General features: G+C 37.2%; 1 protein-coding gene across 10 annotated transcripts; it reads left to right on the top strand.

Moving 5' to 3' along the window:
• The first annotated feature begins 262 nt into the window (after positions 1 to 262).
• Positions 263 to 25,967, top strand: BRD9 (bromodomain containing 9). 10 transcript variants are annotated; one of them, XM_062498340.1, is made up of 18 exons: positions 263 to 368; positions 1,256 to 1,476; positions 3,089 to 3,221; positions 4,892 to 4,952; positions 5,886 to 6,030; positions 7,925 to 8,035; positions 8,854 to 8,969; positions 11,007 to 11,096; positions 11,940 to 12,072; positions 14,320 to 14,395; positions 14,665 to 14,760; positions 15,467 to 15,599; positions 16,359 to 16,470; positions 18,086 to 18,124; positions 18,569 to 18,640; positions 19,933 to 20,035; positions 21,790 to 21,957; positions 22,699 to 25,967. In XM_062498340.1, exons 1-18 carry the CDS (start codon positions 299 to 301, stop codon positions 22,797 to 22,799), a joined length of 1,980 nt encoding a protein of 659 aa, XP_062354324.1. In that variant the 5' UTR covers positions 263 to 298; the 3' UTR covers positions 22,800 to 25,967. The 10 variants fall into 10 exon arrangements, with proteins under 10 accessions (XP_062354324.1, XP_062355966.1, XP_062353504.1 ...); XM_062497520.1 differs by having other exon boundaries at positions 296 to 368; positions 8,794 to 8,969; XM_062499982.1 differs by lacking the exon at positions 11,007 to 11,096.
• The last annotated feature ends 1,238 nt before the right edge of the window (positions 25,968 to 27,205 follow it).

The following is a 27,205-nucleotide window of genomic DNA, read 5'->3' as shown; positions in this document are numbered from 1 at the left end:
CACAGCCTCGGGACGCGCCGCGAGCGCAGTCGCGCGTACGGGCGGGAGCGCTGCTCCCGGCTCAGCGCCGGGGACAGGGAATCACCTCTGGCAGGCACGGCCTCGGGAGCGACACGCCGGAGCGAATTGCGAGAAGCGGAGGGAATTGCGAGAACCGCGCACCCACTGCGACAGCCGCTGTTTGTAAAAGGCGCGCTGGGCGAGGCAGGGCCGGCCCCTCACCCGGATCTTCCTCCGCGGCGGCAGAGGAGGGTCCGCCCGCCCCACAGCTTCCGGCGGGGCCGGCCGCGGCTCCGCCATGGGGAAGAAGCACAAGAAGCACAAAGCCGAGAAGGCAGAATGGCGCTCGACCTCCGCCACCGCCTACGGTAAGAAGCCGGGGGCAGCCGCCTCGTACCCGGGACGCGCCCGCCCCTTCCCCCGGCGGTCGGGCGGGGTGGGGGCCAGGACAGAGACCCCGCTCCGGGTGCCGGGGCTGCCGGCGGCGGGGGCGGCCCGAGGAACGCGGGGCGGGCCCTGGGGTGCGAGCCCGAGCGTCTCCGCGCTTCCCGCGGCTGCCTCTGAGGGGATCCGAGCGCTGCTTTATGTCATCTTGCTCGGCAAGGAGCTTGCGACGTTCTCAGGGGAGGCCGAAGGGCCGGGTTCTCAGGTCTTGGAGGTTTGTGGAACATGGCAACGTATGGACGTGTGCAGAACGGCTGATTGCTCGCTGGGATTTGTTCGTCTTAGCTATTGTTTTTCTTTCCAGGTGTGCTGAGTATTCTTCTGTTTTGCAGCGAATTCTTTTAAAACAGTACTTCTAGAAGAAGCTTTGGAGGTGGGGGTGTTTAGCCTGGAGAAAAGGAGGCTCGGGGAAGACCTCATCACTCCCTAAAACTGCCTGGAAGGAGGGTGTAGACAGGCAGGGTCAGCCTCTTCTCCCGGGCAACCAGCGACAGGACGAGAGGACATGGCCTCAAGCTGCACCAGGGGAACTTCACTAGGGAAAGGAATTTCTTTACAAAAAGGATGATTATGTATTAGAATCGGCTGCCCAGGGAGGTGGTGGTGGAGTTGCTGTCCCTAGAGGTGCTTAGGAAAAGACTGAATGTGGCGCTTAGTGCCATGGTCTGGTTGACACAGTAGAGTTTGGTCATAGATTGGACTCGATCTCAGCAGTATTTTCTGACCTAATTGAGACTGATTCTGTAATTGCTGTGTGCTATTAGCTCTCTGTGCATTTATTTATTTTTTATTTTTTATTTTTTAAATTTAGATTATGGGGACAAGCCTTTGGAAAAACCATTAAAGCTGGTTCTTAAAGTTGGAGGCAGTGAAGTCACTGAACTCTCTGGGTCAGGGCATGATTCTAGTTACTATGATGATAGATCAGATCATGAGCGAGAACGACATAAAGAAAAGAAGAAAAAAAAGAAGAAAAAGTCAGAGAAGGAAAAAGAAAAGCATCTAGATGATGAGGAAAGAAGAAAGAGAAAGGTAAGCTGTGATTTTTAGAATTCAGACACACCATCCTTCATGCTTGCTTATCCTGTCTAAAATCTGGTGCAGAACTTGGTTTAAATCACTGTTGCAGGAAGCTTATTCTCTGGAGATAGGACTTCAGAAGTGTAGAAAACCCTTGTGTGTGAGTTGGTGTACTATTGCCATTTAAAGGAGATACTTTTTATGATGATTCTATGAACAAAGTAAAAGCTTCCTTCGTAAAACTTTTTTTTTTCCTTATTTATTTGTCTTGAATGAATGCTTCTGTTTTTCAGTTGGATGTTTTGTATTTTAGCCAGGCCACAGAGTATTTTCATCTTTTCAAGTAAATCCAGGCTGCGTTTATCCTTTTGAGGTGTACCAAGTTGCTGGACATGGAAATTGATAATTTTTACTCAAAACAGCTTCTGAACTGCTGAGTACTGTGGTACATTACTTGGTTGGCTCTTGGAATAGCCTAGTGTGCTGGGCTTTGTTAGTAGCAAGTAGCATGGTTGCCTTGGTTGTCTGTGTTGAATATTGGGGAGTTTGATTAAAATCAGCAGTATGGCATTGGTGGCGCAGTTACTTGTACAAATTAATTGTGATACTCTCTTCTGTGTAGTAGTGGTTCTCGGATCTTTCTGCTTTTTTAATTCTTTCCTGTCATGTAGTTTTACTATTCTTGTGTGACAGCTTTTTCAGTGCTACTTTGTGTGCATTTGTGGCTAACATCTATCAGGTCCGAGTAATACAAGCCTAACAAAAAAAATCAGCTGGAAGTGACAGATATCATAGGTTCATTCAGAAGTTCTTGAATACAGCACAGATAGTACACAGTACACAGCCTTCTTAGTACAGATGTTTCAAGCTGGGACTTGAAATGTAGCAAAATCAGCTGTCCTTCATACAAGATTTTGCAGTATCAATTGCCTTTACTGAGTTGTGTGTGTGTGGGGGGGGGGGGGGTTGTTTGGGTTTTTTTCCTCCAGAACTTCATCATTAATACATTCAAAATAAGCTAATGAATAGCTGAGTAACAAAACCATAGTCTAAGGAAGGTTAATGAAAGTGTGCTTTTCTGTGCAAATGTGGATGATGGTTGTGGGATTTCAGGAGTGACTTAGGCGTGCCTTTCCTTTGAAACTCAGGAAGAGATAATTAATTACCACCGCTGTTTATTATGGTTCTTTTGTTGGCTGAGTTGTCACATATTTTACTCATTTATGTTTAATGTGGCAAGCAACAAAATACATTGATGGGAGCAGAGCCACAGACTGATCTTTACTCAATAGTAAATAAGCTTTCTTTGCTCTCTGGTGTAGCTTATTATTGGGCAGTTTTACATATAAGTAGCTTCAGAATTCATCTTTTCAGTAAACATGCAGGAGTGATAGAACAATACTGTATTAAATACAAAGTAGCAAAAGATGAACAGTTTTAATTGGAGAATAAAATTGAAAAAGTGATAGTGAAAATGTATGCAGCATTGTTTAAACCATATTATGACTTGGATATTGAATGAGTATTCCAAATTAAAAACATCACTCTTACTTACCTTTTGATGTGTGGGATTCCACATTCCAGATATGTCCCTCTAAAATTTGTCTTCTCTCTGCTGTCTTAGGAAGAGAAAAAGAGGAAAAGGGAGAAGGAGCAGTGTGACACTGAAGGAGAAACTGATGACTTTGATCCTGGGAAAAAGGTGGAGGTTGAACCTCCTCCAGATCGTCCTGTCAGAGCATGCAGAACTCAGCCAGGTGAGCAGTGTGAAAGATTAAATTATTTTGGTTCTTTTTAAAAGCACACAAAACTAAGCTTTTCTCAAAGGTACTGAAATGTAAAATTTTAATGAAGATTTACTGAAATGTAGGGACTTTACTTTTTCTAACATTCAGAACTTTCTGCTGTCTGAAAAGTCAATATTCCTCTTTGGTGCTTCCATACTAAAGTAGGTTTTTTTTCAGGTGACTGACGTTGCCAAGGACATCTGTCTCTGGCTTCTGTTCCTTGGCAGAATAAACCTCATTATAAAAGTATTAATGCATCTAATTCCTTGTCCTTAGTATTCACACAACAGTGTAATGGCTGGATCTAAATTCCACTTAGTTAAAGGGAGAAGACTCTCATGGAGACTTCTTAGGTGTTGTTATGGTCTTTTTATATTTTCTAGCTTATGTGGAGTTCTAGTTTCTCTATTCTCATGGAAAGGAAATTGTGTGATAGTGTGTCTCTAAAGACTGTAGACACCACACATCTACCCTGTTTCTCATTTACAAATCTTAAATTCTTATCACCAGCCAAAATATTTGTCAGCTGTGTGTGGCAACTTCTGCATATTTAATCCTTTCAGATTTTGCCACGCTTTTTCCAACTGTAGCCATTGCTTGATAATTAAAACTCAGCATTAGTCAGTGGAAACCTTTACTTCAGAGAATTTCCAATTATGTCATGATCTCAGTTACACATAAGCCTGAAAATGGAACCTTTTAGCAAAAAATAGTGTCTTTAGGAATATTGTGAGTCTTTGGAATACTTCCCTTTGACTGGTCAAGTAATCCCAAGGAATTTTGTAAGTGTGACCACACATTAAATTGAGGAATGGTGGCCATCAGCTGTCAAGGTAACTGAAATTTTCAGGGTAGAGTTCTATGTCTCTGGGTGGTCAGGAGCCTTAAAAACTGACAAGATAAAAACTGTTCCCATTATTACTGTCTTTTCATCTGGTTGTAAAATGGTATTGGAAAACATCAGTTACTCAAGCCATTATGGTTAAGAAAGGAAATGTCTTTCCTCTATCATCATGGAGACTTGGATTTTTAATTCTTGATGCTTCTTTAATGTTTCAAACTTCACTAAAGCCAGCCTCTCTGAATTAACATGTAATTAACATGTAGCATTTCTTGTGTGATCTGTACAGGAAGTGAAATTGTAATCATTACCTCTCTTGCATACAAATCTGCATCTTTTTGTCACTCTGTGATTGAAAGGTTTAGAGAATTGCATGGGATTTATGGTGAAGAAACCATTCAAATTGCATGGCGAACATGTTGTAAGAACGGGGATTTCCCAACTGCAGTATTTGAGGAACCAAGTTTCACTTTTTCTGCAAAAATACATAACATAATTATTTTAATCTTATTAATACATAATCTTAGAGCTAGTAAACTTAGCACTGCATGTGACTTAATGGGTACTAGGTTTTAATGCAATGAAAAAGAAGCTCGGAAAATAAAAGAAGAAGAAACAGGTACTGTGTGCTTAGAAATCTGATGTGCTTCTGCTTTGAAATCCGTGTTGCATTCAGCTTCAGACCAGTACAAGCTGTACTTGTAGTAAGATTTTCTCTCTGGTATTTATATTTTAAAGAAACAAGTATATGCATATGCCATTTCATTGCACTTACCTGTGTTTTCATCTCAAAATGCAGCTGAAAATGAGAGCACACCGATCCAGCAGTTACTGGAACACTTCCTTCGCCAGCTTCAAAGGTAGTAAACATTATTATGTCTTCAGCTGTGTTCAGGACATGTCTGATGCATATTTATATGTGTTACTTGCCAGCTTCTTATCCTGGTTTTCTGTTTGGAAGTAGTGCTAGAGACTGCCTAATATATTTGTTAACCTTTGCAACCATGTCAGACCTGGTAGTTTTTAAATATAAGCTCAGGAAAATTATTACCAATTTTGCAATTCTAGTATTACATAGGGAAGTAAGTGTTTTTGCCAGAAGATACATTGCCACTATAAATTCATTAAATATTAATGTCTTAGTTTGGGGATTAAAAGCCAGTTATAACTCTACAATACTTTAAAAGATTGAAATATTTTCGTTAAATTTTGTTTTATTCCATGTCCACTGTCAGATGGAAAAGCAAAGCAAATTTAGACCTGGTTACTTGATAACCTTCTGAATTTGGAGAGGCTTTTTATTTTATAGTTTTCTTAAATGTGCACCCATGTTTAAATTATTTTTTTTTTTATTTTACAGCAATAAGCTGAATTTGGATCTAATTTTAAAAAATTAAACATTGCATTTAGTTTTAGAGGACCTTACAAACAAGAAGAATTGAGCTTTTTCCTCAATGAAACCAAAAGACCAAGTTGGAGTTGAGACATAGAAAACATACAAGAATTAATTAAGGAATACAGGAACTAGCTTGAATTGATCATTTGATCATTGAATTGAATTGAAAGGCATTTCAATGAAAATTTTCAAGAACTGCTTTTTGAAAAATAGTCTATATATGTGAAATTAAAATGCTCTCTTTTATAAGGAAATTTTCAAACGTGCATCTGTTTTATGAGAACATTTTTAGTGGTTTTTTGTTTTGAAGGAGTACTATTGTGTAATTGTTCCTTGCTTTTGTATCATATTATTTTGTTTGCTGCTGCAAATCTAAATGTATTGTTTTTATTTTTAGGAAAGATCCTCATGGGTTTTTTGCTTTTCCAGTCACGGATGCCATTGCTCCTGGATATTCCATGATAATAAAACACCCTATGGATTTTGGTACGATGAAGGAAAAAATTGCAGCAAATGAATACAAGTCAGTCACTGAATTCAAGGTGAATTAATTAAGATTTAGATATTTCACAGCTAGAAGAAACTGAAAATTCATTTTAACTGTAGAAGCCTTTTTCACATTAATTAATGCTTGTTTTTTCAGAACTGAGCACTTTTCATATATTCAGTGTGTTACAAATAATATGTCAGATTCTACCACAACCTTCTCTAAGTTACTATAGAAGCCAAGAACATCTTCTAAAGTTCTGTGGAATTTATGCTGCTAAACTTCAACAGTAGTAAGACTATCACAAAGACTTTAAAAGGACAAAAAAGAGCTCAATGGCTTTTTTTTGTAATCTAGAACTTCCTAGATTGATTTAAGTGTAATTTGGACCTGTCTGCAAGAAACCTGTGGATATACTGAAACATCCTGTATATGAATCAATAACAACTACATATTTTTTATCTTTAATTATCCTGGTTTTCATATAACTTCATTTGAAATTTTCTTCTGGCAGAAACTTACTCGTCAAGTTTATTTGCAGCTTAACTCAGTTACAAAGTGTATTGTTACTTCTGTAATAATTTATTAGATGCATCATGGTTTTACAGACAGTGCAGTAAAAATATTTTCATGGTATTGCTAGCTCCTGAAGGAGAGGAGTTTTCCTGAACTCTTTCATTAAGGTCAGGAATTATTAGCAGCCTTTGGATTTGCTTTTTCCTAGACTGATGTTGATGTGATGGTAACCTTGTCAAGAGAGCATTGGCTTGTTTCTCAGGGTTAATACCTTTTTTTTGAAAGGTCCAGCAAGATGAGCAAAGCATGGTTTAAATTTCTTACATGTGCTTTGACAAAGGTTATTATTCTGTTTTGGTAAATATGTTACAGAGGTTTATAGGAAGTAGTGAAAAAGGATTCCTGATAGCATCACCATCTGCAATGCCTTCAGATCTCTGAATTCTTTCTTGCTAGATTGTCTTATTCCACAGCTTAAAAGAGAAGTTTGGGTGGGAGCTCTGTGACTGTTAAATTACAGGCAAGGTTGCAGTACTGAAATTGGTGGGATAGAAACCTAGAAAAAATGAAAATGGCAGTATTTTTTAGGCTGACAGATTTTTTTTTTCTGAAGGACTTAGCCTTCTCCTGGTAGTTGGAGTAGTAATTAAAATTTGCTAAAAGTCTGCCCATGTAAGAGTGAAAAAGGAATTTGGACTGCCTTTCTAGATACATGAGGATACCCAGTTACACAGAACTACAAAGCCATAAACTTCATGCAGAAATGAAGTTTGCAGGTTTTTTACCTCAGAAAAAGGTCTGCTCAAAAGGTTACCTGTCTGATATAACTTGCTGAGGCTAGTCACAAGACAGTAAAAAATCTAAGAGTAGAGTCTGCAAGAGCTCTCTCCTGCATTTAGAAGAGGGGCAGTTACTGCAGAAAACTCATTTGTTTTACTTCAGAAAAAAAAGATCTACTTCAAAGCTGGGCAAGCAAAACACCGGCCTTTTCTGCAGCACTTGAAAGGCCATCACAAGAATTGTAGCTTATGTGCACTTCTTTGTCTGGTTCTTGGCCCATAGTTTGCTCCTCCATGTCGCCATCTCAATTTCTCTGTTTACGATGGTCTTGATAATTGGAGGCAGGGGGCTTAAATGTTGTAAAAAGTTGCCTTGGTAGTTCAGTCCAATATGTGGTTAAGGAGATTATGTTACATTTGGCATTCAGGAGAGTGTGCTTATTATAACCAAAAGCCAGTTCCAATGGAAACTGATCATCTTGGAGAGGTAGAAGAAGCTCAAACCTTTGCAATTCTGCTTTTGGCTTGCATTCATTAGCCTGCTGCTAGAATATTACTGTGCTCTTCAAAGAGCTGCCAAGATGGAGTGGTATCTTCTAGTCTTTTAACAAGGCACTTGAAATGTTTACAGTTCTTTTGTTTTGTATTTTACAGGCAGATTTTAAACTGATGTGTGATAATGCAATGACTTACAACAGACCAGATACTGTTTACTACAAGCTAGCCAAGAAGATACTGCACACAGGCTTTAAGATGATGAGCAAAGTAAGAGACCTATTAAAAACAGAAAGCAGAAACTTTGGGGGTTTTTATGTTACCATACTTAAAAAAGAACAAAGTAACAATGGTAAATGTTGTTTCATCCATCTGTGATGAATTTTAGCAGTGCCAGTTAGTGCAGCTGTATTTAAGGGCTTGATGCCGTTCTTGTTATAACCCAGTAATTATTATTTATTTCTCAACCTTACCTGCACCACTGAAGTCTGTAAGACCTTCTTTCAGTGGAAGCAGTTAAGATCCATGTATTTCAAACTCTACTGTAAAATCCTACTTCTGGCTGAAACTTTGAAAACAAGATCTCATTTAAGTTTTATTTCTTCATAAACAAGAAAGCACTACTTTTTTCAAGGTGTTGGGTGTGGAGGAGTTTTCAGAGATGTCGCAAATACTTTTTACTCAAGTACAGTTGTTTGACTTATCAAATGATGGTTGTTTTTTGTGGGAGCTGTTCTGTGTGTTTGCATGTGTGCGTGCATGTGTTACAGTGATGGTAAGTTTCGTGTAAAATAGTTGTTTTTGCCTATGCAGTTTGTTTGTTTGTTTGTTTCTCTCTTAATAGTTGGGCTGCAGAAATTCTGATGCCTTGCTACCATGACCAAATCATGTTGCATCGCCATTGGAAACGAGACAATAAGAACAAAATAAGGCCATGGCCATTCCCATCCCATCCCATCCCATTATCATAGCATCTTGGCTATGAGGGAAAGGTTAAGTCCCTGCCGCTCTGTCCTTTCTGATTCTAGGAACGGCTGTTAGCTTTGAAGCGCAGCATGTCGTTTATGCAGGACATGGATTTTTCTCAGCAGGCAGCTCTTTTGGGTGATGAAGACACAGCAGTTGAAGAACCTGTTCCTGAAGTTGTTCCTGTACAAGCAGAGACTACCAAGAAATCCAAAAAGCAAAATAAAGAAGTTATTAGGTAAAGGTTTTAATGGGTGTACTTACTGGCTTCTTGCAGCTTTTGTAGTATTAGACAGCAGCAAAGAGCTGAGGAAAAAAACTCTGCATTTTTCCTTGAGGTCCACAGGTCCAAGGGCAATTTCATTGTATTTTATTTGTTTATTTGTAGGACTTGTTTAATAACCCAGTGATTCCTGACCTGGAGCAAACAATTCAAAAGATGACTGCATATTCTTTCAAACACTTAAAATTAATATCTGTAGAGATATTTTAATTCTTCTTTGTATTAAATAATGAGTTGTTTCTTCTCATGATGGTTTAAAATGTTATTTTATTTTGAATATAGCTACAATTACCATTTGCTTTTTGTCCCTTTTTTTCCTTTCTTAAAGTAGTCTCATCAAAATGTAAGAGGCTCTTTACAAGAGGGCAAAGATCAGTGAGTAATTTTATTTAACTCTAACGTTGTCTGGCAGGTTATGAAGATACAGGATGTTATTTCTGGAGCAGATGATAACATCTCCCCAGTGAAATCTTATTAAGCTCCATGGTAAAATACATTACTAGTGCAATAGTAATTCTCCAGCTAATAGGTACCCCCATGTCACAAATTCATATTTTTATAGCTAAAATCTAATGTTAAAATTTTTAAAAAAAAATTACTAATTTGGTCAATTTATTTTATGGGATTTTAGCAGAAACCATGATATACAAGTAATTTATGTTGTTCAGTGTTCTCCAAAGATAGACTGTGAATTTAAATTTTAGAGCATTATATCAGCTGGGTTTTTGTGGAAAAAATACTGCAACACAGCATCACTAGTCATGTAGTCAATAATCTGATCATGTAGATATGTTCTGCAGGTTTCTTTTTAAATCTACAAAGTAAAAAAAAACCTGAAATATACCTTGTTTCATGTTTTTTAAAAGCCAACTTTAGAGTTCTCATCAGCCACATTTCATTTTTTACACTTGCAGCATTTTTGGAATCCTTAATGCTGACGGAAGAAGTAGTATTGTAATTTAGAGAGATTTTTTTGGAAGTAGAAGACTATCCTCAAAAATAATTTTAAATGGTAATTATCTGTGGTGGAAGCTATTCTAATGATAACATACAGAAACTAGTCTGTTGCTGTATCACAGATAATTAACAAAGTGTAGCTTGTCCTTTGTTTAATGGATCGTGGATAGAAATCAACTGAAATCACCTTTTTGTTAACAAGTCTTGAGGAGGAGGTGTTTTGGTTTTTGTTTGTATTTTTTTTTTAGAAGACACAATAATTTGGTTTGTGTGGTGTCCAGCACTTATTCTTGCATAAACTCTGCCACAGGAGTAACTTTCTTCTTTGTTACAGAGCAAGAAGTTGAGACTGCCAAACCAAACAGTGCGGCTCTGTCTTTATTATCTACCTTAACATATGGTTCAGATAGTTAAAAATTATGACCTTTAATTTAATCCTGGTACCTATTTCTCAGCAATCAGTTCTAGTATAAATCTGCTTTTCTGTTCTTCTCAATATTTATGTAACTTTAGTAGTTGGAATTGATTTAGTTTTTTTCTAATTAACGTGAACTTTTAAGTACTTGTATTTTTGCATCTGTAGGATTGATGCTGTATTTTTTCATGAAGAAGAAGACCCTTAAAGGGGGAAATCAAACCTAATAGCAGATATTTTTTACCTTCATATTTCATGGTTACAGAGAAGGAGTTGAAGTCAGTGTTTGCAAAGAGTCAAAGCAGCTTAGACCCCTGTATAGAGGAAAAAGTTACTTGATTGCTTGAGCATCCTAGTTTTTAAATAGTTTTTGAAAATTTTGTTTAGAATATTGCAATCTTCTGAACATTCTATCAAAATTCTTATCCTTTAAGTATTCTGTAGTGTGTGATAGAAAGTGCCAGTTGTTAAGGAGTTTCCTGTTGTGTACGCCCTTTCTTAAAGTTTCAATGAAACAAAATAGTGTAACACATTTGTCTTGTAATAGTATGATCCTGTGATCTTTTTATTGTCTTTAATAGCAAAACTTACTTGTGTATCGGATCTGAATCTCTGTACAGAGAGAAATTCTTAGCTAAGCAAATGGAAGAAGATAACCCAGGAGAGAGAAATGGAATTGGTGTGAGGAGATGCTCTACCCAGTACCTAAGGTGTTTGGCCCTAGTGTCTAATGTCCATATAATGCCCTGAATACTTTGATGTACAACATTTATTTTGCACATAAAATATAATGAAGACTGCCATTTTCTATTATATCTTCACACTTCTCTTTATGATACTACCTTTTTCTGATTTTATGTGATAGCTGTGTCCTGTTCCATCCTTGGGTATGCTTATTTGCTACGATTTTATTGGTTTGGAGCTTTAATGAAAAGGGATCTACTGAATGATAAATGTTAAATTCTCTACAAATTTAACACTTAAATTCAATTACAAGCAGTTGTGTGATTGATACAGATTAGGAATGCTAATTGCCAATACTAAAAATTATAGGAATTAAAGGACTCCCTGTTAGACTGGGATTTGTGTCCTACTTCTGCAAGCAGCTATATGACATAATCATCATAAATGCAGCCTGTTGGGTTTTTTTCTGTGATAAGCAACAGTTTATATCATTACATAATTTCTTTCCTGCATCTTCCTTTTCGGAATTTTTGAAAATGGCGTATTTATGCATGTGGGAGACTAAGGATGCATACAGCATTCACCTTGTATTAATGCCAGTTTTATCCCAGTCTCTCTTTTGTACTTCATTTTACACTTCCTTATCATCAAGGTACAGAAACAATTAAATTTTTGGAGTTAAGTAGTTTGGTAGTTTGCAGCTTCTGCTGCAAAACTTCATCATATGATTCTAATTCCACTTAAATGCTGAAGTAGACTGGCACTGGGAGAAGAGTGGGACTGATTGTTCAGTTAAGCAAAGCCAGAATTCAGCCCTTTGTTTTGTTTTAGCTTTTGATTTCTACAGCTCCTCTTCTTCTCTTTTTTAGCTGCATTTTTGAACCTGAGGGGAATGCTTGCAGCCTGACAGACAGCACTGCTGAAGAACATGTCCTGGCACTAGTGGAACATGCAGCCGATGAAGCTCGGGATAGGATCAATCGATATCTACCCAACAGCAAGGTCTACTGCACATGGCAGTTTGCAGTTCCAGCTTGTGCCTGACTATTGAATGCTTTGTTTCAATTTAGGAAACAGGCTTTACTGTTAGGCTTTCTGAGGCTGGAACATCTGGGATGTATGTTCTGTGTGGAATATCTGCACCGCTGTTGTCTATTGTTTAGTTTCCACTGAAAGCCACTGTAGAGGGTCCTAAGTGGATCTCAGGTTCTAGTGTGTGCTGAAAATCTTTGGAAATTCACTTGCAGGAAACAGTGAAATGTTGTTCAATCTTGAATTGCAGCTCTTAGCATTGAAAGTGATTTAAATAACATCACACTTCTCTTATTGTTGCAACCTCAGAAAAAGCAAACTACTGCATAGGTTGAAGGGCTGTTAGGATTCACCCTCTCCCCCCACCCCGAGAATTAACATATTTTAAAATTACTGTTAAATTACTTTTTTTAATGAGGAGTCTGTAAACTCTTGTAGTTTTGTATTTGCAAGTAGGAGCTGCCAGCTGTAGCAGGAGTACCAAATACAAAGATTTTTTTTTACGAGGTTTAGATAGCAAGTTTGACAGTCCTGAATGTGATCCTGATGTTGTTCCGTGTATTTGGGTTTTGTGCTCTTCCAAGGGTTAAAAGGACAAGGTTGGTGGTGCTGTTGGTGCAGTTCTTTAGAGGATCATTTCTTTTTAGCTGTGGGTTTTTTAGCTCTGTGATGATGGTGGTGGATTCCTTCATTTCCTTATGCTAGGATTGGAGTGAATGCTCCAGGCATTCACTGCAGATCTATACTGAGATACATTTACTCTTTCCCTTGAATTTTATGAAGACGTATTCCCACCTTTGCTCCCATTTCTCATCTGTCACTCTAGTGGCCAATGCTGTTGAGAAAAGAATCAGAATGTGTCTACATCCTGTGTTTTCCACGTCTTTAAAAACTTGCAGAAGAAACTTTACTTCGAAGCAAAAGTGGTGTTGTGTCTTCAAACTTAAATGTTCATTTCTAGGCCAGTGCCCCTGATTATGCAGTCAGTTTATGCTCAACTGGATTGTGAAGTAAAACTGCAAAGAATAGTGGGTGAAGGCTTAGCTTCAATGTTTTCTGTTTTCTTCAAGCTTTCTGTTTCTTTGGATAATTAGAAGACTGGCTAGTATTGAAGGCTATTTGAAACCTACAGAGTAAGAGTGGCTTTTAAAATCTCTTCAAAGCAATACCAGTCTTTCATGCTGATTCAGTCAGTTCTGCACTGTCCATGGAAGTTTCTCAAGGTGTGCAGCTCTTAATTGGTGAGGCTGTAAAATCAACTTGACAGCCCTCCTGCATGTCCCACTGAATCTAGGTAACATTGACAGGTTCTTGGAATTCATTGCTGACTTTTGCCACTACTTGAAGTTACTGTTCTTGTTCATTCTCTTTCCAGCACCTTTCACCTCTGTTTTTATTGTATGCCAGTGTTAGCTTTGGCCTTCTGTACGGAGAGAGTTTTAAAGTTTTTCAGATGGAGAGGGATAAGGAACAAAATAGAAGAGATTTATTGTTGATTTCCTTGGAAGTATTTACTAATATTTTTGTAGGGAGAGAACAGTTTTCATTTTCCCTTTATATTGAGAGGTTACAGTAATTTTTTTCTCAATTCATGTGTAGTTGGTTTCTGACATTAGCTTTTCCTGTTGCATCAGATCTGGCTCTAACTTTACAGACCCTGGTATGCTCTGTTGTTTTTCACACCTGTCTTTAGCATTGTGCTTGTCTGCTTCAATAGGTCTGTCACAGCACTTCTTGCTCTTGAACAATTTGGTAGTGTGTTCCTAAAAGTATTTCTAATTAGAGAAAGTTGTGGGTGAGACATGAAAATAAACAGTTCGATCTACATTTGCAAATAAGCAGTGACTTTGTGGATAGGAGTTACAGTTCTAAAAGGAATATGTGCTCTAGACTTTGCAGTCAGAAAGGCTGCCTCCGTGCTAATGATAATGGAATTGGGTTTGTCTTGGGTGAAAACTTTAGATCTGATTTAGAAAGATGAAAAAGGCATTGTATAGATGATGTACGAACTTCTCCTGAGTCTTCTGTTCTGAAATGCTAAGTGGTGTTAAATAGTTGAAACTCAAGGTTCTCTGTATGAAAAAGGGAATATAAAGTGCAGTATCTCAATGCAGCTAAAAATGTTTTTTATAGTTTTCCCTGTAAATGGGCAATTCCTTCTTTGAGTGTGAAGAGTTGTGAATGATTCCTCCTGTATCTTTCTGGTTCTATTTACAGATTGGTTATCTGAAAAAAAATGGAGATGGAACTTTATTATTTAGTGTAGTAAATTCCTCTGATCCAGAAGCAGAAGGTAAAAGCCATACTCTTTCAAGCAAACATTTCTAGTCTTGAATGTTCTAACAGATTTTGAAGTCTTAACTGTAGATACAGATCCTATGCAATATAGATGAGTTTTTAAATAGTTTGTAATTAAAAAAAAATATTATTTTCATTAATTATTTCCCAAACCATTTCCCCAAAAATGTTAATTACAGCTCTAAAATAGCAAATTCTATTTATTTGTCACAAATCATAAACGTTAAATGCTTTTCTAATTCTTCTTTTAAATCAAATTGTTAGAGGAAGAAACTCATCCAGTGGATCTGAGTTCACTGTCAAGCAAATTATTACCTGGCTTCACTACACTGGGCTTCAAAGATGAACGAAGAAATAAAGGTGAATACCAGAGACTATGTTTTAACTTTGTGTTTAAGTGTTCAAGCAATTACTTGATATAAAATATTTTCAGTTTATACATGTCTCTTCATGAAAATTCACAGTATATAATAATTCCCTTAACAGCAGAATACAGTTTTTATTAAATTGATTTTTTTGCTTGTTAAATGTAATTTAATTAGCAATTTATCGATTAGTGTTTTATCTAAGTGTTATAGCCACACTAGATGATTTCCTCCAGGGGAAATAGTTTTTCCATAGTAATTGCACTTAGAGTTGAAAAACAATTTCCCATCATTGGCATTTTTGCAACATATGACAAAGATTTTCCAGACTCTGGATTTTTTTTCCTGGTATTATTGACAGTTTTAATCATTTCTAATCTGCTCTCCAGAAACTGACTGGCATCCAACAGTGAAGTAGATGCACACAAAATGTAGAAATATAAAAGGGAATGTGGCCATGAACCCTTTTCTTCTTGGAGTGGGGTGGATAGCTTAGTTCTTGATTTTTTCAGTAGTAAAGTACATTTTTTAAATGGTTAAAATATTTGTGCCGATTCTAGAGTCTCTTGCTTTCAATTGGAGAAAAAATACATGGCACTTTCTGTATCTGTTTCAGAAAACACTATCTTTTTTTTTTTTTTCTCCGCCATGTGATCTCTGACACTTGTGCTAATCATTTGTTGTGTCTTTTACCTGTGTAGTAACCTTTCTTACCAGTGCCAATACAGCACCTTCCTTGCAAAACAACTCTATATTTCAAGATTTGAAACCAGATGAGATGGAGCTCCTATACTCAGCATATGGTGATGAAACTGGGATCCAGTGTGCCTTAAGGTAAGGACTTCCTTATTAGGAATTAGATCTCAACTAAGAGCCTCCAAATCCCAATTGTTTTTCTGAAACTTATTTTTAAAATAAATCACTGTAAAATTTGGAGCTAGCTTTCATCCTTCTTGGATTTTTTTGTTTTTGTTTCTTTTCTTTCTTTTTTTGGATTTTTGGCAGTGCGGAAAGTTTTGGGGGGCAGTTTCCATTTGTGCTTTTAAGATACTCTATTTTATTGCAAAGTTGTTGTGGGTCTTGTTATTAGGGTCTTCAACCACAGTATATTATAGGTTGCCATAGATTTAGTGTTTTGCTTTAAACACAGCAGTAAATAATTTTAAAAGGCAAGTAATATATTTCAGTGGCTTTAAAAGAATTATATTTTTCAAGGAGTTTCAAAAGAGTTAAAGCTACTTGAAAAGAAAAATGCCACTTATCATTAAATTGTTGATCTTGGAGGGGAAGAAATAATCTCAAGCTTTTTTTTCCCTTGTGTTTTGTTTTTTAACCCGCTAACCTACCATAAGTGATAGTTCAAGTCAAAATTCGCTAGTACTTGTGAAAAAACAAGTTGCAGATCTGCTTTACTTATAAAAGAAAAAGCTCTGTGTCCTGATGGCCTTAATTGATTTCTGAAGAGACATAAAAATGTTAAAGAGAAAAGAAAATGTAGGAGTAATGCAGTGTGTTTGGGAAAACATATTTCAAGTTGAACTGGTTTTTACGAAAGTAAACGTTTTCTGTAATGCTTATCTCTGTTCCTGCTAGCTTACAGGAATTTGTGAAGGATGCTGGAAGTTACAGCAAGAAAATAGTTGATGATCTCCTGGACCAGATCACTAGTGGCGACCATTCCAAAACTGTTTATCAGCTAAAGCAGGTGTGTCCTGGGTGCACTGAAGTGTCACAAATGCATCAGAATATGAACAAACCTATTGGCTTTTTAATATTGTGTGAGATGCTTTGTTTTCCACTGTCAGTTTAAGCCGTGCAAGCTTAGCTGTTCAAGCTACTGTGAACCAAATTAGAGTCTGAATTAATTAATGAATGAGGAATCCTTTTCTCTGGCCGAGTCAGTTCTCCAATGTGGCTCACTATGTGACTGCAGAAAGGAGGAGGCAGGAGATGCAGCATAGCAGGGACCAACCAACCAACTGGATGGAACTTGGGCAGCCTCATCACTCAGTGTCATGACTTAGAGACTTCTGAGTTATGTTGCAATGCTTTTGTTAAGGTTTTGGGTTTTTTCCTAATTGAAAAGAAAATATATTTCTCATGGAAGGATTAATTATTTGGAATGTGGAAGTAAAGTTAAAAAACAGATTAATTATCATGGTACCAGGTGTCTGTTACCCCAAGTGCTAACTTTTACCTTCATGTAGTGTATCTACAGGGAAAGCTTATAACTTATTTACAAAAGCACTTTCCTGATGAGATGCATTCTAAGATTGGAGAAGAGAGTTTTCTAAGAAATGTGGATGATTCTAGTGAGAATGTTTACATTCCTAAGCCAAAATAATCTAAAAAAATTGCAAAATCTCTTAGGATAAATTTCATGTTGTCTTCACTTTGAAAACCACTCTTAGTTTGAAATAATTGTCTGCTGTTTAAAATACTGACACTCTGAAAGATTGAAGAATAAAGAAAGGGAGTCAGGGTGGGAAGATGGAACATATGTAGGCTTCCTGACGTGGTGGAAATGAGATTATGATAAATCTTTGCAGACTTAGAAGTGGAATAGTGTGGGTGGTGTTTGGTGTTTTTCATTCTATTGTCTCCTTATTTCCAATGATCCTTCAGAATTTTCTGTATTTTTTTTCCCTATGGGAAAAAAAGATGGAACATACAACAGGAAGAAATTTAAAGGATTAGTTCAAAAAGTCAAAACCCAGTATTTCGAATACTCTTCTATATACAGAAATGTGTGTATGCAACATAGTCAACTTAGATTTAAAATAAAATGTGTCTTTGCCTTTTACCACGTTTTTCTGTGATTGTCATTCCAGGTGACAATTTCTGAAGACCTCTCAAAAAAGTCAATGGCTATTTCCATTTGAAAATGCTGTTCATTTGTGACATACATGGATATACGCTGATTTTACACAATTAAGTGTGTTTCAGTAATCATATACATGGTGTTTTATGCTTGAGCATTTTGTACTGCTGCATTTGAGTAAGATTAGTATCTCTGAAAGTACAAGCTTAAGTGATTGGTGATCAGAAGTTACTGAAGTAATGGTGAAGATACTGCATTTGAATATAAAGTTTGTGAGCAGAAGAAATAGTATGATGGGAGTCAAAGATTAGTTAGAATGCATAATACTAAAATATTTAAAAACAGCAACTGTTGCATTCTAATTGTATTACAGATGATTAAGAGGTTAGCTGTCTCTTGCCTCTTTTTGTGTGTGGTTTGAATAGACCAGAAATGGTACAAGAAAAACATCTGTCTTGTGTGTTGAATATAAGCAGTTATTGGTATTCTTTCTTTCCAGAGACGAAACATCCCAGTAAAACCACTAGATGAAGTAAAAGTAAGTTATGCTAATACTCAGTCTGTTTGTTCAGGGCTTTTAACTGGGAAAAGTGTTTTGGCATTTAAAGTAGAGAAAGTTATGTTCTCTGAGCTTGCACCATTCAAATTCTTTATTTTATTTAATGTGCCTCTGTTCTGTATGCTAATACAGAAAGGATTGATGAGTACATGAGAAAGGAGAGACTTTAGGTTATTCCTAGAGAGGCTATCCTGTTTAGTTACAAATTGTTGGCATGACTGTATGTGATTGCCCTAGAGAGGAGATGGTCTTCCTATTTTGGGTGAATGTTCTACTCAAACATCACAGAATGCAGCAGTTTTCTGCGATGGCCCAGGACCTCATTGTGGAAAACTAGTAAATTTCACAAACATTCTCAGGGAACATTCTTAGTAAATACAAGCTATGAAATGCTAATATCTAAAGTATTTCTTTGTTCTTTAGGTTCTGCCAGTCCTTATAAAAGAAGAACACAAGTTGCGTAATACCTGTCTGGATTCTTCCAAACAGATTATGGTAAAGTGATTGGGGAGGTGGGGGAGGGGAAACAACAGGGTAAAAAACGTAAACAAAAAAGTAGTATTGAGATATCATTTTGTATCAGTGCACAATCTGAGGTAGAATATTAAAATTACATTATCTAGAATGAGGTTGCAGTACTGAAAATGAATCCTCTCATATTCAGTCTGTTTTGGCTTGTGGCTTTATTGTTCTTTGGCTTATTTCAGCATGCATAACTAAGTCTCAGAGCCAGAAAGATCACATAGGAATCCGGAAAAGATACTTGATCTGCTGATTGATATTTGAGATTCAGCCTGCTGCAAAACTGGAAAAAAAATCCATTAATATCAATGAGTTTTACCACATCTGTTGAAAATGTCTATTAGAAATTGTGGGTAAATGATGCATGTCTTATGCTTTTACAGCTACTAATCAAATCTTTCTTGAAGTGGTACTGGTTTTATCTTACAAATTATTTGTGACAATAGAAGATTCACATTGCATTCCATGGCAATTCACATAAAAATTGTATGGATCACGTTTTAGTAACTAAAAGAAGTCATCGTTTTATAAAGATTCCTTATGTTTTATGGAAAAGTGTGGGTTTCTCTAGAAGGTGACTGGTTAAGTTATTTCATGTAAGTGCTAGGTTTCATTTTCATATTTCTAAAAGATCATATCTGATTGTGTGTTTACCTTAGTCTCTCATTTCTCCTGCTGGATCAGGCATCCCCAGAGATTTCCCTTAGAAGAGGTTTTGAAGCTTAGTGACTCTGATTTCTTCCTTTGTGCCATTACATTAGCAATATTGCAGTTGGTGTGGAAAGAAAGGGGGTTGTAGAGTGCAGGCTGTATTTCATTATCCAGATGTATAGGAGAAATACTAAAGAGGCCAGTTCCAGCTAATACTGTGAAGAAGGAGGAGGTCCACTGTATAAAAAAATTCAGTTAATCCAATGTTCACATATGGAGAAGATGAGGGACACTGGTAGGGTTCCCTTCCAGCTGCTAGGGTTCTACTATGAGACGTGGATGGGTTGAGTGTGTAATTGAGTTTCAGCAGTCCCAGATCATGAAATAAAAGACTTGGACTACTGTGCTCATCCCTGGCCATTCATGTGACTGGTCTGTCTAGGAACCTTTCTGAGCTGTCTCTGAAGTTCTGGTTAGCAGAGATGGTTATGGATGCTCCAGTCCCAGGTGTTGAGATAACAATTCTGAGAGAATGGATTTGTGCTTAAACATTGTAAAGTTAACCTGACAGCTTGTGACTCTTGCTAATCTTTCTGTTTCTTGTATTTTAATAGGTTGGAGAATCTGCTGGAGACAGTAGCACTTCTGACTTGGACTTTCTCTCCATGAAGCCCTATTCAGATGTATCTCTCGATATTTCTATGTTAAGTTCGTTAGGTAAGTAACTAAATATACAGGACATCAGTTATGGTTTGGTTGTATCATTTAGACAAAACGACAGCTGGATTTGCTAAGACTAAAAAAAGTGCTTGAAAAGTAATAGTAAGTATACATTTGACAGAGGTAAAAGTCTAGGGCTGATAAATGAAACCTTGCTGTTTTCCCTTTGAGACACCCATGTGTTTTCCAAGGTAACTTTTCCTGTACAACTGAAGAAAACAAAGTATTTGTACCTCACTGTTTTGATAGCTTTGCTTGTATTTCTTGTGTTCATAGTAACATAAATTTTAAGAATCAGTGCGAAGCTTTCACTCAGAAATGATGTTGCTTCATATGATGTCTTTTAAAATAACTTGGGAATTAAGTAAGTATGTGAAGCCCGATCATATTGCCACTCAGAATATCCCAGAACAAAAATTGGAAGAAGCTTCTGGTGCTGGATAGACTTTATCTTCAGTTGTGTGAAAGAATTGGGATGCTGTTTCAAATACATACCTTGGACAGTTATCCTTCAGATGCCACAAGAAGTACTTTAGCCATTTCTGCAGGCAGCTGCCCTGGTCAAATTCTCCAGAATATCCAAGCAAACAACCTGCTTATGTTTTAAGATATTTTTAATTCTGAATGTGAAAGAGGCCAAGGTATCTATTATAAAACACAACCAAACTCATTGAAGGCTTAAAAGGAAAAAAAGATTTCTACAAATTTCTCACATAGGTGCAGTTTGAAAAGCAATTGCAAGCTGTGATTATGCTGTCTCATTCTAATTTTATTGCAGTTCAGTAAGAATTGAATAAATATCCATTTTATAGATAATGTGTAGACGTTTCAGTAATACTATAAATTTTATGCACCACTGAAAGCTGCTTATATTTTCTTCTTTGGCCTTTCTGAAAATAATCATGCTGTTAGATTAGTTGGCTTCCAGAGAGAGTTTGACATTACTTCTTATCATAATTCTTGCAAAAATTAACATTTAAGAAAGAGAAGGGAAGGAGTTTATGTTTCTGTGTAAAGTTGGAGGAATTTTCTTAGGTCTGCATATGAAAGAATAGCATATATTGGCACATGAGTCCAGTTCTTTCCAATTTCACAATTTAATTTGGCTTACTCCAAAAACAGTGTAGCTGGAGAAGATACTGTTCTTAGAACCTTCTGTGATGGGGATATCTTTGCCTCCATAGATTTCATGTTCTGTTTTAACTGTATTTTGATTTAGATTTTTAAGTGATCCTCTTGCTGGCTCTCTTTTGCCACAAACTAAATGTGTTATTTACTGGGAGGGTGGTGAGGCATCTGCACAGGTTGCCCAGGGAAGTTGTGGATTCCCCGTCCCTGGAAGTGCTCAAGGTGAGGATGGATGAGGCTTTGAGCAACCAGGTCTGGTGAAAGGTATCTCTGCCCATGGCAGGGGGGGTTGGTTGGCCTTTAAGGTCCCTTCCAACCCAAGCCAGTCTGTTCATGCCTGGCGTTTAACAACTAAGGGAGACAAATTAAACCTTTACAGCTGTTTAAATACTGGGAGTCAGTTCAGTTTCGGCCATTTCCATGTGGCACTTTCTTTCATCTTCCAATACTGCACAGGTCTGCAGCTGTTGCTTTGTAGGAGTGCGAGGGGAAATGCAAGATGGAGGTCATTTGAGTATAGACAATGCTTGCGTTAATTAAGTGTAGAACCTTTTTATAGTGACTTGGTAATTCATAAGTCAATGTGCATGTGCTAATTATGGGTTTTGATTGGTGGCTCCTAGGAAAAGTGAAGAAGGAACTTGATCATGATGATAACCATCTACATCTGGATGAAACAACTAAACTGCTTCAGGACCTTCATGAAGCTCAGGCTGATAGAGTGGGATCCCGGCCATCATCCAATTTGAGTTCCCTGTCCAATACCTCTGAAAGGGACCAACACCATCTTGGTAAAGTTAGCTGTGTCACAGAAGTTGCAGTACTTGTGCTCTATTTGAAACTGGTTTAAACTTATGCTGTAATTTACATAAATCTTTGGGGGAAACTACTCTGATAAAACTGTGCTGACTGATCACGTTTTAATTTTTAAATCAGCCTGGCAGAGATACCTAATGAGACATACTTTTGACCTCCAGAACTAAGACCACTAATTGTAATTCCCTGTTTTTTGATTAGATGTGATTGAAGTAATAGTGAAGTAAATTGCTAACTCACTGGCAAATCTTTATAAGCACTTGCATTTGATGCCCTTAGTTACACTAAGCAGTATATGATGATTATTTTACTTCAGCATAGTTGTGTGCAGCAAGTAACAAGTGGGATTCTATAACAGCATTTCATTGTCAACTGTAAAATTCAGTGGTAAGATGGGATGATAGTTCTGCTTAACAATCTGGTGTCATTTCTGAGAAGGTAAAATATGTTGGGTGGATGATACTCAGTTGCATTTTGGATAATAACCCAACTCAGAGTAATAGCAAAATTATTACTTTTCCAAAAAGTTACGTAAATTACGAGGAATATTGTGATTTCTTTTTTTATAATCTCCTGTTTAAATAACATTTAGATGTCTGTCTTACTTGAAAAGTCTAAAAGGAACGTGTGAAATAACCATGCTGTTTATATGTATAAATATCTCTTAATTTTTTTCTGTAGTTTTGAGGTTTTGATTTTCTTCCCATGTCCAACAGGAAGCCCCTCTCATCTGAGTGTTGGAGAACAGCAAGACATGGTTCATGATCCCTATGAATTTCTTCAGTCTCCAGAAACCTCAAATGCTACTAGTAACTAATCTGACATGTACTATATTTATTTTGTATTTTAATTGTATTATGTTTTTATAAAGTTTTTGTCCATGACAGAAACTGCATTTTTGTCCTCTTTTCTATGAGGATTGCTGTATAATATTATCATGTATACAGGATTAAACAAGCAAGCATACAAAAAACCCTGCCCCAAATTAATTAGTGCATAATGTCATTAGCAGTATACCAAGAACTGCTTTCGTTTTGTTTAAGGGAGAGTGTTACCTACTGGTGTGTGAATCTTGACTGAAAAGCAGCCAATAATGTGTTAGAAAAATGTATATTTTATAGACATTGAAAAGTGGTAATTTTCCCAGAATCATGGCAGCAGTTGTTAAATGTTTGCAGTACAATTATCAACTGGTTCTATAGATAATTCTTCTGTTATCTGCTGTTCAGGTTAAGACCTGAACGTCTCCGAGGAGGAACAAAGAGCTGCCTGAATTGGGATCATTGTTATGTTTTCCATCTTCTAATGGTAATCTGTAGGAGTTGTTTTTAAACATTTCCCCATATTTTAAAATCCTTTTTTTCAATCACTGTAGAGAGCACTTAATTGGAGAGTAACAGTACTTGATGGTTCCAGGAAAATGCTCATTTACAAAATTTCTACCATGGATTTGAAAAAAAAAAATGTTTTTGTGGTCCCTTGTATCTTGAAACACAAAGAAAAGATAATACTTCTATTTTTTTAATATGATGTGTATATCTCATAGGATGGAAAAAATACTGGATAAGGTATGCTTTTCAATAATTCCAAAATAAAATTTTGGATTTTATAATACATCAGTACTGAAACAAAGGGGTTTTGTACTATGTGCAAACAGACAAATGTTATCAATTTACATTATATTGTAAATATTAATAAAAATAGAAGAGCAGTTTTGATGTATAGCAAATCTGTTTTTCTTGCCAGGGAAGAGTTTGCTTCCATATTACTAAGTCTGAAATGCTAAAGAGTGTTGGGTTGAATTAATGTGCTGCTTCAAAAGATGAATTTCATCATGCCACATGTAGCTATAAACAAAAAAAAAACTGATAGTTTTTAGGAACCATCAAGGAAGTCAGTCAGATAACTGATAGTAAAGTCTTGATAAAGTCTAAATAGGAAGATTGTTTCCTTCCAAGCAGGAGTGCTGCTGAAAGCACACTGCTATTTTTCCCTGTTTGGAAATTTTTGGGAATGTGTGTGGCAGTGGCAGTGTGTGCGTGGGCTCCTTTGCTACTCCTGCATTCTGACTCATCGTGACCGTAGGTTCTTGGAGGTGACGTGGATGACCTGCTGCACTGTGACAAGTGGTGTTGGCCAGGATTTGCATGGACACACAGCCTTGTGTCGGCCTGCAGCTTCCCAAAATTATTTCAATTGAAAAGTGTCTTTAAAACTAATGTGCTTTTGATCTCTAGTCAGTTAGATTTCTCATACAGCAAATACAAATTGATGCCTGTAATAGACTCTAAATTATATTACAGTTGGTGAGGAAATCTTCATTGAAACACTTGCTGTTGAATTGCCTGCCTTAGCTCTTGAATAAAATTCCACAGGAGAAGGTTTAAAATATCCCTCTAGAGCAATGCGCTGGTTTCTTTTGGCTTTTGTTTGAACTGCAGTGTTTATGTCTGGAAACTGAAATAATGTGCAGTATCTTATTTGATACCTTCACCTTGGATTTCAGGCAGAATGCACTCAAACTGAAATTCTGTAGATCAGCCTTTATGGGCTCCGTGCTCTGGTTGTGTAAAAGGATGGATGTTGTTTGCATCATTACTGTACCAGAGAGCACTTTGTGCCTAAGGAAGGTTTGCTTATTTATTCAGCCTATCTGGCCCATAAGCAATGTTAGTTATGCACAGCAATCTCCAACTGCTGTTCCTTGGGTGCTGGACAATCCCTTCACTAGGCCTACTGCCTGCATTCCCCAGGAAAAAAATGCTTTTAGGGCAAAACTTCTTCCCAGAAGCAAATACAAATGTTTTTGCTGTGGTGCCTTCTCATAAGTGGCAGACATTGACTTGTAACCTCTTTGCTGAATGTACTGAGACATGTGATTGGGCTCACTAAATGCCCAAAGGAAAGCTTTCATGTTTCTTTGCGAATCTCATCCTTCTAAATTTTATAGAAAGATTGGACTCTTGAGTTTGCAGCCTCTGGTAAAAAAAAATGCTAAAATTATAAACTAAGTGGTTGAAGTAACATCTTTCAGTCATTTGTTTGTCACAGTGCATTTTTACTGATTCTCAAGCTGAAAGAGAATCTCTTGCTCCTCTTCCTTTTTGGTGTAGGTGCCTATCCTTGTACCATTGGTACACTGTTGCATTTTCCAAATGATTCTGGTTTATTTGAAAAAAAGCCTTAAGAAGAAATTTGCTGGTCCCTTCCTTACTTATTTGAAGGGTAAAAAATTCTCTAAGCCGTGTCTTACTTGCTCTTGTCTCTGCAGGTTGTAAGTTCGTATATACAGAAAAGCTTTGAACTAACCAGTAAAGGCCTCTAATCTTATGGTCCTATTGAAATACTAAGAATTTGAAAAACTTGATTTAGTTCTGTGAGTTTATTTAACATATATCATTATTTATTTAATCCGAGATAAACACCATTCCTTTCTAATGTGTTTGGTAGATATTTCCTGTTTGGCTCATTTGGGAGACAGCTGTCTCTGTGTCCATGGCATCCTGTTCAAATCTGTAGTACATAACGTGTAACATCTTCTAGCTAGGTGGCACCATATGTCAATAAACTTTGTGAGTCCCCATCAGTTGGAATATGCTGCCACTGAAATAGAGGGGAAATTCCCAGGGTGTTCTGTAAAATCAACCCAGGGTTTCTATAAAAAATTGAGAAAATCAAATGCATTTTTTCTGTTTTTTTTCCTCTAATAACTGCTGTATCACAAAGTGTATTGCACTAAGGATGTAAGCAGTGTTAAGAGAAACCTTAGATCTGTTCTTCCACAGGATAAAAACGTGTCAATGAAAATGTAAAATGGTATAAATGTGATTGTTCTTTTCTCTTTTGTATGTCTGTCATCAATCTTATATTTTACCACAGTCATCTTCAATGGCAGCTAAGGGAATGTTGAGACTGCAATGCACACATAGCAAACATCTTTGTAAACAAGGACTAAGCATGGAGCAACTTTATTCCACTCTCTGAGATACACAAGTGCAAGGACAGAATTTACCTGAAAATAGGTGAAAAATAAAAATATTCTTTCTAATGTTCCTCCCTTGCTCTTTATTGCAAAAAGGAAAAAAGAAAAAGCCATGTAGTTCTTTTGCTTTCTGGCAGACGCTATGATGAGAGATTTATGCAGATGAGACCTGAACAGCTGACCAGCAGAAATAACCTGATTTCTCCACCCCCACATTCCAGAGTGAAGAGCTGGTTCTCAAACCCACTCATTTTTGGGTTTGTTGCTTTGCTGTTGTTTATCTACCTGGCCACAGTGAGATTTGGAGTTTGCACACCATTGCTTCCATACGGATGGAAACATGCTGCTTTTTCTGGTTTGGTTTTTTCCTACCCTCCTACCATCCTCCCTGGAATATGAGTTATTATAAATGCTGCTCTGTGTGCTGATAGGGGGAGGGGAGAAGAAGCCCATCCGCTTCACAAGGAAGGCTAGGGCATCTCCAAGGGATGGCTTTTATGCCTAGCGCATTTAAGCTCTCACTTGACTATTGCAGAACTCAGTTTATGTAGATGAGTTGGGTTTGTGTTGCAGGAGGGTACACATGTTTGTAACTGTAAATGTGAATTTTGTGTTTAAAGATCCTTTAAGTGGTGGCTGTAGGTAAAGGGGCAGGGGGTAGGAGAGCAAGAAGAGCCACAAATGTTTAGAAGCTGCAGGGCAATGCTTTGCAGTTGAATGATTTTTCCCAGACTGATCAGGAATTACTATAGATCTCAGAAAGTAGGACCAGATGCTGTTTCTGCAAGGAAAGACCCCTTAGAAACAGCCCTGTGAGAAGCAGAGTGCCCAGCTCTCTATTTGCTTATGGAGCACTCAATCCATCATTGCAGGATTAAAACTTTGTGAATCTGTCATGGAATTATGAACTAACACTCTTTTTAGAAGGGTCAATTTGGATAACTTGAAATACCTTGTTTTATGTTAGGTTTGCTTCTTTGGCAGTTCGCTGCATTACAGAGGAGAGTCTGAAGTTCTGCATAATGTCCAAGTAAGACTCTTTTCATTTTACATGGGAGAGGGAGAAAGGTTTAACAGCATAATGAGAAAGAAAACACTGATAGGCAGTATTTAATTCACTTTTTTATGTACAAAACATAGATTGTTGCTAGGAAATGGTATGGTGTCAATGGAGCACTCTTATGACAGCACTGTAATTCTTGTTGAAACAGAGGTTGAGCAGTCAGCACAGCTGTAGATCT

This window comes from Cinclus cinclus, chromosome 1 (genome assembly GCF_963662255.1).
Source record: "Cinclus cinclus chromosome 1, bCinCin1.1, whole genome shotgun sequence".
Classification (NCBI taxonomy): Eukaryota; Metazoa; Chordata; class Aves; order Passeriformes; family Cinclidae; genus Cinclus; species Cinclus cinclus.
This window is presented reverse-complemented; position numbering and strand designations above follow the sequence as displayed.